The sequence below is a fragment of the Antedon bifida genome, chromosome 4 (assembly GCF_963402885.1).
Source record: "Antedon bifida chromosome 4, ecAntBifi1.1, whole genome shotgun sequence".
NCBI classification, from domain to species: Eukaryota; Metazoa; Echinodermata; class Crinoidea; order Comatulida; family Antedonidae; genus Antedon; species Antedon bifida.
In genome coordinates this window covers 3,153,408-3,170,170 of record NC_136229.1, presented here as the reverse complement: position 1 = coordinate 3,170,170, position 16,763 = coordinate 3,153,408, and the positions used below count along the sequence as shown (strand labels likewise).

Sequence of the window (16,763 nt, the reverse complement as noted above, 5' to 3'; positions counted from 1 at the left end):
TATAATATATAATAATATAATACCATCCTATAATCTTGGGTTACAGTATTTTTCTTTTTTTTTACGAAGTTGTATATTCTTAGTCAATAATATTTTTCTCATTTGGTATTTTATTTTTGTCTCCAGATTATTTCGATAATCGATTTGTCATTACAACAAAGTGTAAACGCATGAGCACAATGAAGAGGGTAGAACCTGGTTGGAAGTTACCAGGCCACCTGATACGCAGTGTACAGAGACCGTCTGCGATTGCGTGCGTTACGTCATGCCAGAAAGAAGATCTATGCTGGTCTATAACATATGAGAAAGAAAACGGAAATTGTCATTTGAATGACGTCATAAAGGGACAAACTCTTAATTACCAAGTTACAGCAGATGATATTGTGTACTATGAGTTTAACTATGAGGCAACAGTACAGGTGAGTCTATTTATCAAGATTGTGTTTCTGTGATTAGACCTTCTAACATGGAACGCGATGAACCTATGGGTTCCAGATCACTGGCCTGTCTTACCAAGGCAATCTAACAACAGGATGTTTTGCTTTGGAGATGAAAGGGTTTATCTGTGGCTGCGACACGATCAGTTCCACACCCTAACAGACAGACGGAGAATATAGTACAGTACGGTTGGTAATTGTCGCAGCCAGACATAAGATCAAAGGACTGTTACGAGTTCCTATCAAGGCGAGCTCAGTTCCCTGATTGCCTTTATTTAATTTAGCAGCCTGTGCTATGAGCATGGACTAAAGAAGCAGAGGGACTGGCATCAAACAAAACCAATGTAGTTACTGGATTTGATTCAAGATTTTTGAGTAACCAGTTAGTGTTACATATGTTGTAGAATTCCTAAAGGTTTCTACGATTCCAACCAGGCATTGCTAACTTAAATCTGTTTTTTTTTTATGAAAGGACTATGATGAATGTGACATTTGTAGCGTGTACAATGGCGTAACGTGCGAATCTACTCGTTTGTGCCGATGTGCTGGGGATGATAGCTCCAATTATGGTGAGTTCCGCATGTCGTAAATACACAATTGCTACAAACTTGTCCCCAAAGTAAGCCTCACTGGAGACATGTGACACATGTAACTATAACTGTACAATATTGTTTATAATATAAAGTAATATTTTCCGGCATTTATCGACAAATAATAATAATATAAATATATATAAATATTTCAAAATTATCAGATACCTATAATAGTTCAAAATATATTTATATTGATATATCATGCCAAGGCTATCAATTCATTTTAAAATTTTAAAAAAGTAACCAATTTATTTGCATTTTAGTATGGAATTTGATATTCAAGGGAGTAGCAGAAACGGGAGTATCTGTGCGTTCTGCGTATGTTGATGGAACTGGTGCGTCGCAGACTGATGCGGCTGCCTCACTGTCGTCTTTGCAAAACTTTAGATTAAATGAGAAATTTGAACAATGGGCTTCGTTACAAGTACAACAAGTATGTTTCATCAAACTTATAACACAAGAATCTCCTGTTCGTCCGAAGCGCGTAACAATTTCGAAAGGCATTGTGGGATAGAATAGAGCTATGGGTGTGGCGCCATTGTGAGCCATGGAGTAGGGCGCCCGCATCAAATTAGAAAGTCAAAATCATAGAGGGGTTCTGCTAATACTCTAGGGGAGGGGGGGGGGGGGGGGTAGAGTAATTGACTGAGGAGTAGGGCGCCCGCATCAAATTAGAAAGTCAAAATCATAGAGGGGATCTGCTAATACTCTAGGGGGGTCGAGTAATTGACTTCCTAGTTTGGAGGGGGCGCTGCTCCATGCTGTGAAATGGCGTCGCCCAGTTTGACCTTTTAACCCTGTACTTCCGATACTGTGTTTTGAATGCAAATTGAAGAACAGGAGATTCTTGTGTTATAAGTTCTTTGGTTTCATTCTCAAGATATCGTGTGTACTATACACACAAGTTTGTGCGTATCAGTGTTAATACGCGCACGCGTAAGTCATTCTGGTTGGATTGTTCACTGCCATTGTCCGAAAACAAAAGAAATCTACTACGAATCTACGAAAACAATGCGAACAATTATTTCTCATGTAGCTGATTCCTTTTGATTTTACTAACTAAACAAACAATTTCTATATCACATCTAATTAATAATTCAATGCCACACAATGTGTGAATAGTGAACCTAAAGCTGCGTTTCCACAGGGCGAATTTGTTCGCGCGAATCGAAAGTGTTCAGCTCTGCGCATGCGTATTCATGTTTCCATCTTCCTAATCCCAAACACGCATGCGTATAAGTTCAAGTTTTCGCAGCCGAAGCTGAATTAATGGACGTTCGATTGGATTTTCCGGCGCCGGACCGGAACCGTGCCGGCGGAACAGGTGTGAAAGACCCTTTATTGTGTATTTACATTAAAATGTATGAAACGAACTCGGGATGGATATGATGTACGTAGGCCTAAACTTTGTTTTTTCTCTAAAACTCTATACAGGTAAAAGTAACGCTGTATTCCGCATCAGCTGAAGAGCTAATTTCTTTGGTATTCAACGGAGTTGATTCAGACACTACGTCGTGGTATAGTGTGAGTAATCTAATAGATTCGCCGTGGACAGATTTAACAACAAGCGCCGCAATCAACTACTTCGGGATAAATGGTGATTCGTAAGTAAATTAATCGAACATAATATTATTATTATTATTATTATACGCATGTATACCAACCAACCTTGTTCCTACTTGTACTAAAATTTTACACATGTGTTTGTCTGCGCCAACACCCTGCGAAAGAAGTGAAGGAAATCAGAAACTAATTATTGGTTAGAACAAGAAAAATTGAATGTTAAAAATTAATTTAACAGTGTTTGTTTTCCGAAAAGCACTCATTGCGGTAGCATACAGCATTTTATAGAAGAAGAATTAATTAAGAATTAGCTGGAGAAAATCAATAGTCGTAAATTATATCGTAATGTTCTAAAATGTTTTGTGTTGTCACAATCAACACATTTGTTACGCTTCCTTGCTTCCTCACAGACAACCAGATATGCCTACAACAAGAAGGATATAACTATTTGAATATATTTTTTTTATTGCAAAATTGGAAAAAAAAAACCCCTAATTTGAGTGTGTTTGTATACTATAAAGGAATTTACGTACCTGGTACATCAATTCTAACTACGGTGGGTGCTCGGTGGACGCGGGATGGCTGGTTGCTATTGATACGCCTATATTTTGCGTGTGGGAAACTCAGCGGGGTAGTACATATCCAGTATTTCTGTACAGCTTGACAAGTAATTTGGAGAATTGGACAACTGGGTGTAAGTATGTCTAGTAAAGAAAGTGATTATCAGAAGAGAAAACAAAACAACTTAAAGTGCATTGAATTAACACCTTATGTGATTTTGCAATACCGTACTGAAAATGATGATTTGTTTTTCTTTCATTACAGCCATAGGGAAAGCGCATGTACTGACGGTACGCATTTTGTACAATCGTTGCCCCTAAAAATGGTATTGTAAAAGAAAGAGGATTGGCTCTCCTTAAAGAAGATTCCGTCCACCGTTTTTGTGTCTTTTATGAACGAATGCCACACTAGTCATCATCATTTTTTTTATTGAAAAGTGGACCGACAAAAGTGCCTCGACAGCGGCTCTGATCGAGATGATTTTGAGGGGAGGGGGTAACCCTGTCTGGCTGGCTAGAGGAGGTCGTTAATTCAATCTCCGAGCGCACTTTATTTTATGCCACGTTTTCGATATAAGTGTTTTATAGAAGAGTATTATAGAATATAAAGTAAAAATATAAAAATAAGAAAATATATATAAATTCCTTTAAGATAGCAAAGCGGGTGCTTGGTTGTATCATCAGGAGATATTTTAAATATCAGTCTGTTGCTAATATCAAGTGTTTATATATGGGGCTAGTTAGGACTTGTCCGGAATTGACTGTCTAGTCTTGGTCTCCACAATATAGATATCACTTTGGGAGAGGTTCGGAGACAAGCTACACAATCCCTAAACGTATGAAGGAGTTAAAGGTGTATTGTCCCCAAAAACATGAAAAAATGAAGATTAATTAAATCAGACTTTGGTAGTGTAGTTAATCACTTTCGTAGAAAAAAATTCAAACAAAATCATTTTTTTACTTATAAAATGACAAAATATATGGTTAAATTCAACCAAAAACTCATTGGCTGGCAGCCAATTTGACTATTTTTTGCTTTAAATTACAGTTTCTTCAGGTAAATACATTTTTTTCTATCCAATTTTTTGTCAAAATGGATAACTATTATGTCACATTAAAATGGCATATTAAAAAAAATGTTTAAGAATTATTTTTTCAGGGGGACAATACATTTTTAAGCTATGAGGAACGTTTGACTGCATTTGGTCTGACAACATTGGATGAGAGAAGAATCAGACGGAACCTCATTGACACGTTACAATTTAAGAGGAAAAGGGGATATAAATAGAGATTTATTTTTACATTTCTAGATTGTTTTCTGACGATTTCGGTATTACTACTGTCCACCCAGTGTACATTAAAGATTAATAAATACATTATACTTAATGTAAGATATGTGAAGTAAAGCATGGATAAATAATTGGTTTTAAATTAATTTCTCAGGTAAAGTAGAGTATAATATCAAATTATATAATATTTATAAACCAAGATAATAGTCTCTCTCTTTCTTACTTTCTCCAGGCTCTCTCGGACGACTCCTCCCTGAATCCGTATTCGTTCTGGTTATATTGTGCTTTATTCGGGTGCACTACCAGTGACTATAGTTAGTAGAGGCATAATCTTCCGCTCCTTTTGTAAAACTATCACCCACTTTTGACTCATTTAAAATTAATTTAAAAACTCAGAATTGTGTACAAATGTGGTTATGTAGTTGAGCATGCATCACTCTACAACCTAGAAGAAAGTATGCCTTAGAGAGATTTTTAAAATGACATACTGTCGTGTTTCAACATTCAAGAAACGCATTTTTCTAAGCCTCGATCATGCCGATTTACAAAATAGGTTAACTTTAACTTACTATTTATTTTTTTTTTAATTACTGTAATTGTAACTATACTATTATTATATCAAAATTTATAATGCGTCAATTCAAAGACCGAGGTACAAAATCAAAGGTGCATGTTAGTGGTCGAAAAAATAAGTTTTGAGCAATTTTTTAAATAAGGCAACAGAAGAGCAGTGTTTAATTTGTGCGGGGAGTGAATTCCAGAGTGTGGAACAGAGAGTAAGAAATCATAAGATGATCTAAGAGTCCGTCCAGGAAGATAAATGGTGATTAATTGGCGGATGTAAGCAGGTTGGTTAAAAAGAAGTGCTTTAAATGTAAGGAGCAAGATTTTAAATTTGATCCGATTGTCAATGGGGAGCCAGTGAAGTTCTCGAAGAACAGGTGTAATGTGAGAGCGACGGTTAGTGAAGGTAGTGATTAACAAAATAAAACTGCGCAATGTTGTTATAATTTTTATGTTGCGATATTTTTTGAAGTAAAAGTAGGCTAACTAGAAAGTTATAAAGTTTTTCTTCTAAGAAAGATTGACACAAGAGAGTATAGAGGGCGCCTTGCTCGAGTCGAAAAGCAGGATAAAACAGTAATAAAAATAAGAAACCCTCGCAGGAAAAAATGAAACAAAAAATCATTTAAAATTTGTAATTATTCACAAAGGTACAATTTTGAAGTAGAAAGGTAATTGCCTTAGGGAAAGGCCGACATATATACTTTAATATTTAGGTGTAAGTCTTATTATTATAGTAACATTCACACTAATTAATTGGCTAGGCCTAGCCCTTCCATTTGTATGGGCCTAACTTAGCCTAGGCCCGAACCGGCTCTCTAACTAGGTCTAGGCCGGTTATAATAGTAGTTGGCCTAGCCAGGCGTACTTACTAGTCTAGACGGGAGTAATACTATTAGGCCCTCTAGGCTTATAGTATAGGGCCAGGCCTACACTAAATACAGTTTAGGTAGGGCTGGGCTATATATAGCCTCTAGCCTAGAGTCGTAGTACACTAGTACTAGCTAGTAGTATTAGACAAGACCAGGCTACTCTAGTACTCTACTACTAATAAGTAATATATTAAACTAGCTAGGCCTATAGAGTATCATTTAATATACATTTGTGTTTTCATTCAGTTTTAAATCATCAAGAAGGAATAGTCACCATGGAAAGACCCTGAGCCAGTCTACAGACAGTACATGCACATCAGATTTTCTGAAACCGATGAGAGCATGTCTGAGAGCAGACGAGAAATGGCCTCATATGTACACATAAAATTCAACGACCTCAAGTTTTATGAACGATGTGGTAGTGGTACTTTTGGGTGTGTTTACAGAGCACATTGGATTTCACAAGATCAAGAAGTAGCTGTGAAAAAGTTACTCGTTTTAGAAAAAGAGGTACCTAACTAAACATTTTTTTTTCTTCAGATTTATTTAGCCTTGATAGAAAATCGAAAAATGCTATACCAGAAATATGAAGATCAATAAAGAAGTACAATAAAGGGTTTACAAGATAGAATGCATTATTGAAAGCACAATAACCAAAACTCAAATTTAAATATAAATAAAAAGTATAAAAATTAATATAATTTGCTTTTTGAAGACATTCTTTATTCCACAGGGTATTTTCTGAATGAAAAAAAAAACATTTTTTATAGTCAATGTTTATTTCTACATTATTTTTGTATTGTTTTTTTAGGCCCAAGTTTTAAGTTGTCTGAGTCATAGGCATATTGTCAAGTTCTATGGAGCTGTGATCCAACCTCCAAATTTTTGTATTGTAACAGGTATGGAACTTTTAACATATTTTATTATTAAAATTATTAATTATTAAATTATCATGATGCTTAATAATGATGAATGACCTGTGTATATTTTTTCACTGCATAAAATCAGATCTATGCATTATAAACTTATATTAAATAACTAATTATAATAAAATGAACTGATTATTAAATGTGGTTTTCCATTAGAGGCAAACTTATTCAAAGAATCTATAGATATTTTCATCTACTTTTTGTGAAGTGAAAAAATATGTCAACCAATCAGAACTCAGAAATGATTAATTTGTGTAAATATTTTTCCTATATAAAACAGGCTTTATACTAGCTTTATTTACTAAAACTAGTTACCAACAACAGTCATATGCCCCTTTTATTTATTTTTTGTTTGTCGACAAATGACGCAAAAGCAAAGATTTTATAGGCGAAGGCTAGATTGCAAACTCCAATGTTATCCCAACAAGATGGTGGCTGCAATCGACCAATCAGATTTTCCCTACGCATTATGCATTACTATATGCCTGTATTGAGCCTATCTGCGTGAGAATGATACGCAATGCGTTACGTGTTAAGCGTATAAACGCAAACACATTCTAAATGATCCTCGAATTCAAAAATGCTAGATTACCAAGAAATTATTCATTCCATTACGATTAACAATATTTTTAATTTAATAAAAACTTACCTGTGCTTTAACAATAATATGTGTTGTAATTTATGGGGTCTTATTGTATTTTTTATATTAAATAATGTTTTTGAACACATTTACAGCCGCCATCTTTTTGGTTCCCCCTCCTGTTGGAATCACTTTTCAGTCTTGAGTACGCTCTCTAGCCTTCGGTTTATAACATCTCTCTGAGTGAAAATCATTATGAGCTAGGCTACTTAGGCTCTTTCTTAGGCTTATGCATGTTTTTCCAGATTTAGGTGACCTGCTTTTCATATTGACTAACAATCAAATTTTTACAATGTGTCGTGAAGAGCAGTGTTAAAAATCTTATTAAAGAATCGTGTTCTAGCAACAAATATTAACAAAAAGCTAATAAGATCGTTTTTCAAATTACTTCTGAAAATGGGTCAATTATTGATTAATTGATTAGTTTATGAGTTATTTAGTATAGAAAGCAAGCTTTTACCACGCCTCAAGTGCTATTCCATTATAATTATTAAACCTAAATTATGCAACTGAATATGTAATATTAAATAGCTTATGTAAATATGAGAATGTGATTGGTTGAATTGGCATCAATGTGGCTAGCCCTGCGTGGATCAACAATAATATTATATTAAGCTCTACACTATCAAACTAGTTTTACAAAACAAAAAAAGTGTGATGTACCCAAATGTGGTAGGGATATGCCCAAATATGGTAGTGATATGACATCATCATGTCCATATATGAGCACATCACATTTTTTTCCCTCGTATTTTGTGAATCATCCATTTTTATGTTGTAAATTTCTTTATTATATTTGATCAGAGTATGCAGAAGAGGGATCACTCTATGACTACATATCTAATCAGTGCAATACATTGGATTTCACACAAATTTTAACATGGTCTCGACATATGGCATTAGGTAAAAGAAATTTTTTTTTTTTATGATCAATCAATCATCGACATTTTTATTCCATAATCAGTATAAAAACATATACAAATACAATACAAATAATATGATAATTATATTTAATGCTTTAAAGATATATTGTCCCCCTGAAAAATTAATTTATTTAAATGTTACAGTTTTGTCGAATATGCCATTTTAATGTCACATAATAGTTATTCACTTTGACCAAAAATTGGGTCTAAACAAAAAAATTATTTACTTGAAAAAACTTAATTCAATGCAAAAAATAGTCAAATTGACTAGAAGTCAGTGAGTTTTTGGTTGAATTTAACAATTTATTTTATTTTTTATATAATTTGTTTTTTTTCTACGGAAGTGAAAAACTGCGAAATGGCCTATTCAAAGTCTCTGATTTGATTAATCTTCATTTTTCATGTTTTTTGAGGAACAATACATCTTTAATATTGTAATTTCTTTGATTTCTTGAATTACATTACATTACTCTTCATGTTGATTTTGATTTAACTGTACTTTTATTTTATTTTACTAAATTTTTACTTTATTTAACTAATCCTCTCCTTCATGAGAGTGAATGTTTCAGTATTTTTGTTTTTTAGTTAATTTTTTTTTTTTTACCATATTTATTGAGGGTGATCCATCCAGCAATTGCTGATCTTTAGGGACCTTTAGAGGTTCACAAGACAAACATATACACAAGATGCTCTACATAAACAAAGTCTTATTACAAGTCTTTGAGAGTGGAGTTGTAATTTTGTCCTTAGAAAAAATCTGGACTTGAACCAAGGACCCTTGAAGTGGTAGCCAGGCATCATAACCACCAAGCCACAACTCCACTCAATTCTTGTATACACTTTTTCAATATTGTTTTGTTATGCTGTTCCATGAATTATTATTTACAGTAGACATGTAATAAAATAATACATATATTTAATTGCAAAAATAATAATAGTTAATTCATACCAATAATAACAAATCTAATTGTTTAAATTATTATATTCCGATTTATTCAGGCATGAACTATCTACACAAAGAAGCACCGGTCAAGGTCATACATCGTGACCTTAAATCTCGTAACTGTGTCATTAGCAACAAAATACTTAAGGTAAGATTTTAGCAGGAAGTATGCGATATTATCTCTTATGGGAAGTAGTGTTATTTGTGTTAGAAACTCAGTCATGCATGAAGAGAATTTTTTAAGATTATATCGTCCCCCTAAAGTAAATTTTTTTAAAATATGCCATTTTAATGTCACATAATACTAATAGTCATTCACTTTGACCAAAAACTGGATCGAAAAAAAAGTATTTACCTGAAAAAACTGTAATTTAAAGGAAAAAATACTTGTCAGACAATGGGTTTTTGGTTAAAATTAAACGTTTCTTTTGTCTTTTTATAAGTGAAATAATTATTTTTGTTGTTTTTTTATGCAGAAGTGAATAGTAACTTATTAAAACAGTCTGATTTGATTAATCTTCATTTTTCATGTTTTTTAAATATTTTATTTTATGATTTACATTTCTTTTTAAATGATTCATATGATTAAGTTGCCCTATAGTTGTGACCCATACATTTTACACATACTTTATCATTATATTAATTTTCACCATGCAAAACCATAACAATATTACTTATTGGGCAAGATCTACTGACAAAACATATATAAGATTCTACAGAATATTAAATGCCCAATTAAAACCACACAAAAAAAAGTGACTCAATGTCATTAAATGTTGTGTCAGTCGGGCTTGGTCAACATGATGTTGTTAGGCCCATCATCATTATGATAATTTACTATTATTTTCATAATTTTTTTTAAAATTTTTAATTATTATCATCATGACCTAATTAATCATCATTGTTATCTTCTTGTTGACTTACTATTAATGGTATTGTTAGGCCTATATTCAACATCATTTTGACATGATTAATTAATCATTCTAGTTGTTTACCATCTTGTTGATTCACTATCTACTACACAGCTGTGTGATTTTGGTGCTTCTAAAGTCGCCTGCAATACCACTATGATGACTTGCGCAGGCACTTACCCGTGGATGGCGCCAGAGGTCATCCAGAGCATGCCAGCATCAGAATCATGTGATACGTTCTCTTATGGCGTGGTAAGTTTTACCAAGGCAATCTAACAACACGTTGCTGAGCTCCAGAGATTAAAGGGTTTATGTGTGGCTGCGAAACGATCAGTTCCAAGTACATAGTATAGTACTGTTTGTATTTGTTGCAGCCAGACATAAGATCAAAGGAATGTTCCTATCTTGGCAAGGCAAACTCAGTGTCCTGTTATTAGATTACCTTCGTTGAACTTCTGATTTTACTTATGTTAGAGGTGGGGCTTGTTTTAATGTGTTGCCAAGCTACTTCCTTCCTCTTTCCATCCCTTCCCATATACCAAGATCTGTGCCGGTGTTTTATATCTTAATTTTAAGCATTATTACAGAAAAAAAATATCATTGATGAAATTTAATTTTTTGTGGTCAGGTTTTATGGGAGTTACTAACAAGAGAAGTACCCTTTAAAGGACTTGACGGTATCCAAGTTGCATGGATGGTTGTTGATAAAAATGAGGTATAGAAATATTATCAATATAACATTTTAAATTAAAATTTCATAATTTTTTTTAGCCTTGCATTACAGTGTATTATTATTATCTTTGTAGAGGCTGATGATTCCCACAACCTGCCCAACGCTGTTTGCTAATCTCATGACCAACTGCTGGAAGACTGATCCAAAAGAAAGATTAAATTCTCAAGAAATACTTAAGACATTGGATTCAATGCTAAATGATGGTAAGATTCCATGCCAAATATAGTTATATTCACCATTTCGTACATTTTTCAAACTGATCATAAACACACCACTTTCATTATAAAGCATTTTTATTATGGTATATTATAATATATTTTTAAAATTATTATTTTAGGTGACTTACCAACTGAAACGGATAACTTCTTGGAGAAAAAGAGCGAATGGAGGTATGTAAAGTTGGTCAGATGTATAGTTATTCTAATGGAAATGTTTGCCTAATTTTGTACTATTTTAGAAAAGAAAAAAATTCCCAGAACTAAGATAAAAATGTCTGTTTCTGCAGATAAATAGTAGAATTGACATTGCTTAAGCTGATGCCCACGGTTTTTTTACTTAAGACAAAACTGCTGCCCTCTAGTGTTAAATATTGCACATGCCTCAAGTAATATTCTCTAAAGTGTAGGAAATTGCTTAGATTGTTTGATAAAGAAGTTATTTATAAAATTTATGAATGTCAACCCAGGTGTTTAAAGCTCTGTCTACACTATCAAACAAGTTTGAAAAAAAAGTGTGATGTGCTCAAATATGGTAGTGATATTCTCAAATATGGTAGTGATATTCTCAAATATGGTAGTGATATGCCATCATCATGTCCATATGGGTACATCACCTTTTTTTGTCACATAAAGTTTGATAGTGTAGACAGAGCTTAAAGGAAGCATCATACTACACCACTCATTTTTATGATAAATATTAAAAAATGATTTTTCTTTAAAGGTTGGAAATTGAGCAAACACTAGAAACTTTAAAATCAATGGAACGCAATCTTGCTGATAAAGAAAAGAAATTGGAAGAGAAAGAGCGGCACCTGAAAGCCTGGGAGAAGGAGCTGGTGGAACATCAGGTGATGCCATTTGGGCCTGAAGCCGACAATGATGTGAATACTTGGAGTGATCAAGAGGTCTGTCTTTGGGTTAAACAAATTGGAAATAAAGGTACTGTATTATTTATATTATACATTATGAAGGGAATAAATATTAATATGAAGAAGAAGTGGTTTTTCTACTTGTTTTTGTAGTGGAACATGTTTTTCTACATAGACACAGTACAGTTAACTCTCCAAATATCGCACTCTCTGAAACTGGAAACTCTCCCAAAATTTAAACATTAAAAACACAATCAGAACACCAGATTTCCGGAAAACCAGACATATTTGGCCAGCCCAAAGGTGTATTGGGAGAGTTGACTGTATAAAGTCTGAATAAAGGTGGCTTCACAAATGAAATAAAGAAAAAATTCTTGTTGAAAATAGTAGACGAGCATCTGATGATTACTAGTATTAGCTAATCTGCATTTTCATTTTTCTAAGTTGAGACTTCTGTGTTGTTCTTTTTAAGGTGGACAGCCTGGTGAATTAGCATCCTATTCTGATCTGTTCATTGAAAATAACATCACAGGAAAACGATTGCTTACGTTAACTCTTGACGATTTAGAACAAATGGGCGTGGTCTCGTATGGACATCGAAAAGAACTTGATAGAGAAATACAAGAACTAGGCCATGAAAACTTTCGTCTACAAAACTTCCCCCCTTTGAACATGAAGGTAAAAGGTCTTGTATTCAACTGGTGTGTGTTATGGGTTGACTCAAATGCATATTAGGGAACATTCCAATTTTCAGCCTATGTGCATTTTTTTTAATGAAACTGCTATCGAGTCTGTTTAAGTTACTTCCATTTATTGTCATTTGCATATAAAATATACATTGAAATTTTGTTTGCTCTGAGATATACAAAAACAGATAAATGAATAACAATTACAAAGTGTCACATCACTCTCATACGGTATACTGACAAGCATTCAGTGCCTGAATGGAAGCTGTTACGAAACCTTTTTGTACGAGAGATGATGATGAACGTCTACCTGCTACGTAACACCTCTAATACATTATGCATGGGATTGCATTGCGCCCCGATTTGTTCCGGCACCCTCAGAAAAATATCGTGGAAAATGGTAAATTGTACATACTTGATTCAGAGTGGTGTATCAAGAAGCCATTTGTTTTATGAAATCGTACAATTTTTTTTTCTTTTGGCCAATCAAAAGTGAGCATGAATATCTAGTTTGACACTGGATTACTGAATTTGAGCGCCGACCAAATGTGAGAGCAGCTAGCTTTACAGAACCGATTTTGAGTATGGCAGACATGAGACTGTAAGCTCTATAAACTTCCTAATATTTATTATTGTTTTTCTAATACTTAGCAGACGTCGACACCTAAACAAGAACCAAGTCCAGCATCAACGACAACAATTCTTACATTAATTTTTGGAAATCATTTCAGAAAAGGAACTGTAACTGTAAGTTAATAAACAGCTAGGCACTTTTAGCTGACTCATAAAGATTAGTTTTTTTATTTATGTCTGTCCTGGTAACAGTAATTGTTGGTTAATTAAGCAAAATCGTTGATGTAAAACAAACTAAAAATGCATTAAAAAGATTCATTCGGTTGGTATTACAAATAAAATATAATAGTTAATTATATCTCAACCGTAATAGTAATAGTAATAGTAAATAAAGATTATTTTATTTACCTGACGTTTCGCCAACTATCAGTTGGCTTTCTCAAAGTGTAGTGACACGTATGTCACCGTTGACTTCTAGATGACGGGGTCAGCACATTGGTCCACACTTGACTTGAGTTTGTAACCGTCCTCATCTCTAGTAAAATTGGGGGTCTTCCTGATCCAGATGGATTCCTTAACCCAGCGTCTTAATCTGACAGATTCCCTGTCAACTACTTTCAAATTATCCCAATCAATGGCGTGATTTTCAGAATAATTTTTTAATTGAATCTCTTCACTAGGAGGCAAATTGAAAGAATTTTTGTTTTTTTGCTTTAGCGAAACAATTACTTTTTATTTTATTGCACAACCAATGGTTGTTCTCTGCAAGTGACGTTGGATTCGCACAATTTAATTCGCCTAGTTTAAAATAAGCTTTAAGAACAATTTATGGAGTGGATTTCTTTCAAACCAGTGTAGTTATGACATCTTTAAAAAAATTCTTTTCTTTTTTGTTAGGATACACCAAAATGGAAAATGTATATTGAAATTGATGGTGATGACTTGGCATTAACATGCATTGAGGAGGTTACATTTAAATTTTCATCGACAGAGTTCGTCACGATTAAACAATCTCCGTACGTTATGAGTAAATGGCAGACGTCAAGTTCCCCATGTCAAGTTGTTGATTGTGCAGTTTTTTACCAGGTAAATAAAGAAATCTATATACAAACTTTAGGAGTAAAAAAGCAGTATAATATTTACTTGCCTTGATGTATTACCTCAAAAAAGTACTATTAGGAAATAATAATAATAATAATAATAATAATAATATCTTAAAAGGCATATTTATACTATATTGTTAAAGGTCAGTTTATATTTTAAATGTAGTAAAGTTAAGTTTATGAGTCACTTTATGTTTTCTCTGTCTACACTATCAAACTTTATTACAAAAAAATGTGATGTGTCAATATATGGTAGTGATATGCTTAAATATGGTAGTGATATGACATCATAATGTCCATATATGGGCACATCACATAAAATTTGATAGTGTAGGCAGAGATTAATGTTACTAATATTTACACCAGCGCTGATATTAAATGATTTTTTTTTTAATCAGGATATTGTAAAAAAACCCAAATCAACAAAATATGTTCACAAAATCCATATAAAGGATGGTGGCCATGTCGAAGAAATGAATGTAAAGCTGTATATTCACCCATTTCATCGTCGTTTGTCTTCTATGGAGAGTGTAGATGGGACCAGATTATCACTAGCCTCAAAAACCCCAAAACAGTCCCCTACAACAGTATGTAACCAAACTAACTGCTGGAACCCCAAAGGCCCTCCTACTAATCCCTACAAGTATGAGAATAAAGGTTTGTGGTTTTTATTTTTTAATCTGTTACGCACTGCCAGCGATACATACATTTAATGTCAATTTACACAGACGAACGGTAAGCGGAAAACCACGTAGCTTGTCCCCCGATTAGTATCTTTATCTATCCTAAGCAGAAACCACCCGTCCACTTCACGTTGTGTGTAAATTGGCCTTTATACGCAGTATTTTTAAAGTCGCAGTTCTGGAAACAACAAATCTTTTGTTTATGCATAAGAAACCATTAACAGGTAATGTAATTTGTTGATGTCAAATGTGTTGTGTTACTTTCTGTAGTATGGTACAAGATGACGCAGGTACATTATGTGATTTTAAATTTCTTTCTAGTAAACTCAGGTGAATGGTCGCAAGTTGCATCTTCTAAACCAAAAGACTGTACTAAAACGAACAAAAATACTACCAATTTATGTGACGAATTACAGAGTCTTTCTACCGATACGGGAAACAGTGTATCATCAGCTTATACATCGGAATCTGACTCTTGTCAGAACTCGTATGCAAATATCTGTCGAAAACCTAACACTAACAGAGAAGGGGATTTTACTATCCAAAATGCCTGTAACACTATTCCTCAGAAAAATTTATTTTTTCAGCAACCTGATAAAAGTAGTGTTTATGTAAAACGTGATAAAAATAGATGGTTATCGGGTCGTCAGGAAAGTGGGTATGGCAGCATTGATGATAAACGGAGAAAAGCGCACGATGGCAAGGGTTTTAAAAGAAATCCGAGAGGAAGGAGTGATTCTAGGAAGAAATATTACCCTTCTGTACAACAAGGGAGCAGGTACGGACGTGCGATTAGCGACGGCCTTACGACTCACTCAAACGAACGAAGACATGACGAATTTTCAACAGGGTATAGTGGTAATAATGATGTTGAAGGCACAAATGTTAACAGCACTACTGATGGAGGCGATTGGACAATTGTAGATAGAAGACCAAAACAAAATGACACAGTCTATCATAAAAAAAGAGGACATTTTAACGGACAGGGAAAAGGACCACGTAGGTAACGTGTTCTACCTCGCAAATTTAATTTTAATGTTTTGAGAATTTATTTTTTTATCAAATACCTTCCAACGCAAGGAATCAATATTACTTAAATTGTGGTAGAATTGCAATATTATTATGTATAAATTGGCCTGAATAAATGTAAAAGATATATTGTATATGTTATATGAAAATGTTCTTTAATAATTGTATTTTTGCGGGAAAACGCAAATAACCCTTGTTTTTATTTGAACTCAGACCTGATTTTTTTAAAAATATAAACATTTTTATAGCATTTTATAAATTAAAATGAAGTTGGAGGAAGAATGTCTGCTCTAACAATCAGTACCATAGTGGTTGTCATTTACGTTATCATCATCACGACCGTAATAATATGAACTTATCTTTGCTAATTAGATAATCATCAATGTTGCGTCATTATCACTAACGCCATCACGAACGTAATCAATTTTATCATCGCTAACAATCAAATTTCTCAGTCGCTAAGTCATCACTGTGCTCATCATCACTAACGTTATTATAACGTCGTTATAACTGACGTCATCATCACGTAATAAATATAGTAAATATCATCGCTAACAGTCGTTAACCATAATAAATAACTGAACAACGTAACATAACGTAACAGTCCTTTGATCTTATGTCTGGCTGCGACAAATACCGACAGTA

At 33.6% G+C, this 16,763-nt stretch overlaps 2 protein-coding genes across 5 annotated transcripts in view; both read left to right on the top strand.

Moving 5' to 3' along the window:
* LOC144840439 (uncharacterized) overlaps positions 1-4,617 on the top strand; it is a 35,919-nt gene extending 31,302 nt beyond the window's left edge. For all 3 annotated transcript variants that reach the window (XM_078696250.1, XM_078696251.1, XM_078696252.1), the window contains exons 5-10: positions 127-419; positions 910-1,006; positions 1,294-1,463; positions 2,465-2,634; positions 3,115-3,287; positions 3,419-4,617. In XM_078696250.1, the coding sequence (XP_078552376.1) occupies positions 127-419; positions 910-1,006; positions 1,294-1,463; positions 2,465-2,634; positions 3,115-3,287; positions 3,419-3,474 (959 nt within the window). In that variant the 3' untranslated portion in view covers positions 3,475-4,617. The remainder of the gene's footprint in view (positions 1-126; positions 420-909; positions 1,007-1,293; positions 1,464-2,464; positions 2,635-3,114; positions 3,288-3,418) is intronic.
* A 957-nt stretch (positions 4,618-5,574) lies between these two features.
* LOC144841488 (mitogen-activated protein kinase kinase kinase 20-like) lies at positions 5,575-16,252 on the top strand. Of its 2 annotated transcripts, none has more exons than XM_078697840.1 (15): positions 5,575-5,677; positions 6,125-6,388; positions 6,690-6,777; positions 8,252-8,350; positions 9,370-9,461; positions 10,339-10,476; positions 10,853-10,939; positions 11,031-11,160; positions 11,295-11,346; positions 11,897-12,114; positions 12,517-12,722; positions 13,385-13,477; positions 14,201-14,389; positions 14,805-15,063; positions 15,411-16,252. In XM_078697840.1, exons 2-15 carry the CDS (start codon positions 6,188-6,190, stop codon positions 16,094-16,096), a joined length of 2,538 nt encoding a protein of 845 aa, XP_078553966.1. In that variant the 5' UTR covers positions 5,575-5,677; positions 6,125-6,187; the 3' UTR covers positions 16,097-16,252. The 2 variants fall into 2 exon arrangements, with proteins under 2 accessions (XP_078553966.1, XP_078553965.1); XM_078697839.1 differs by having other exon boundaries at positions 13,382-13,477.
* The last annotated feature ends 511 nt before the right edge of the window (positions 16,253-16,763 follow it).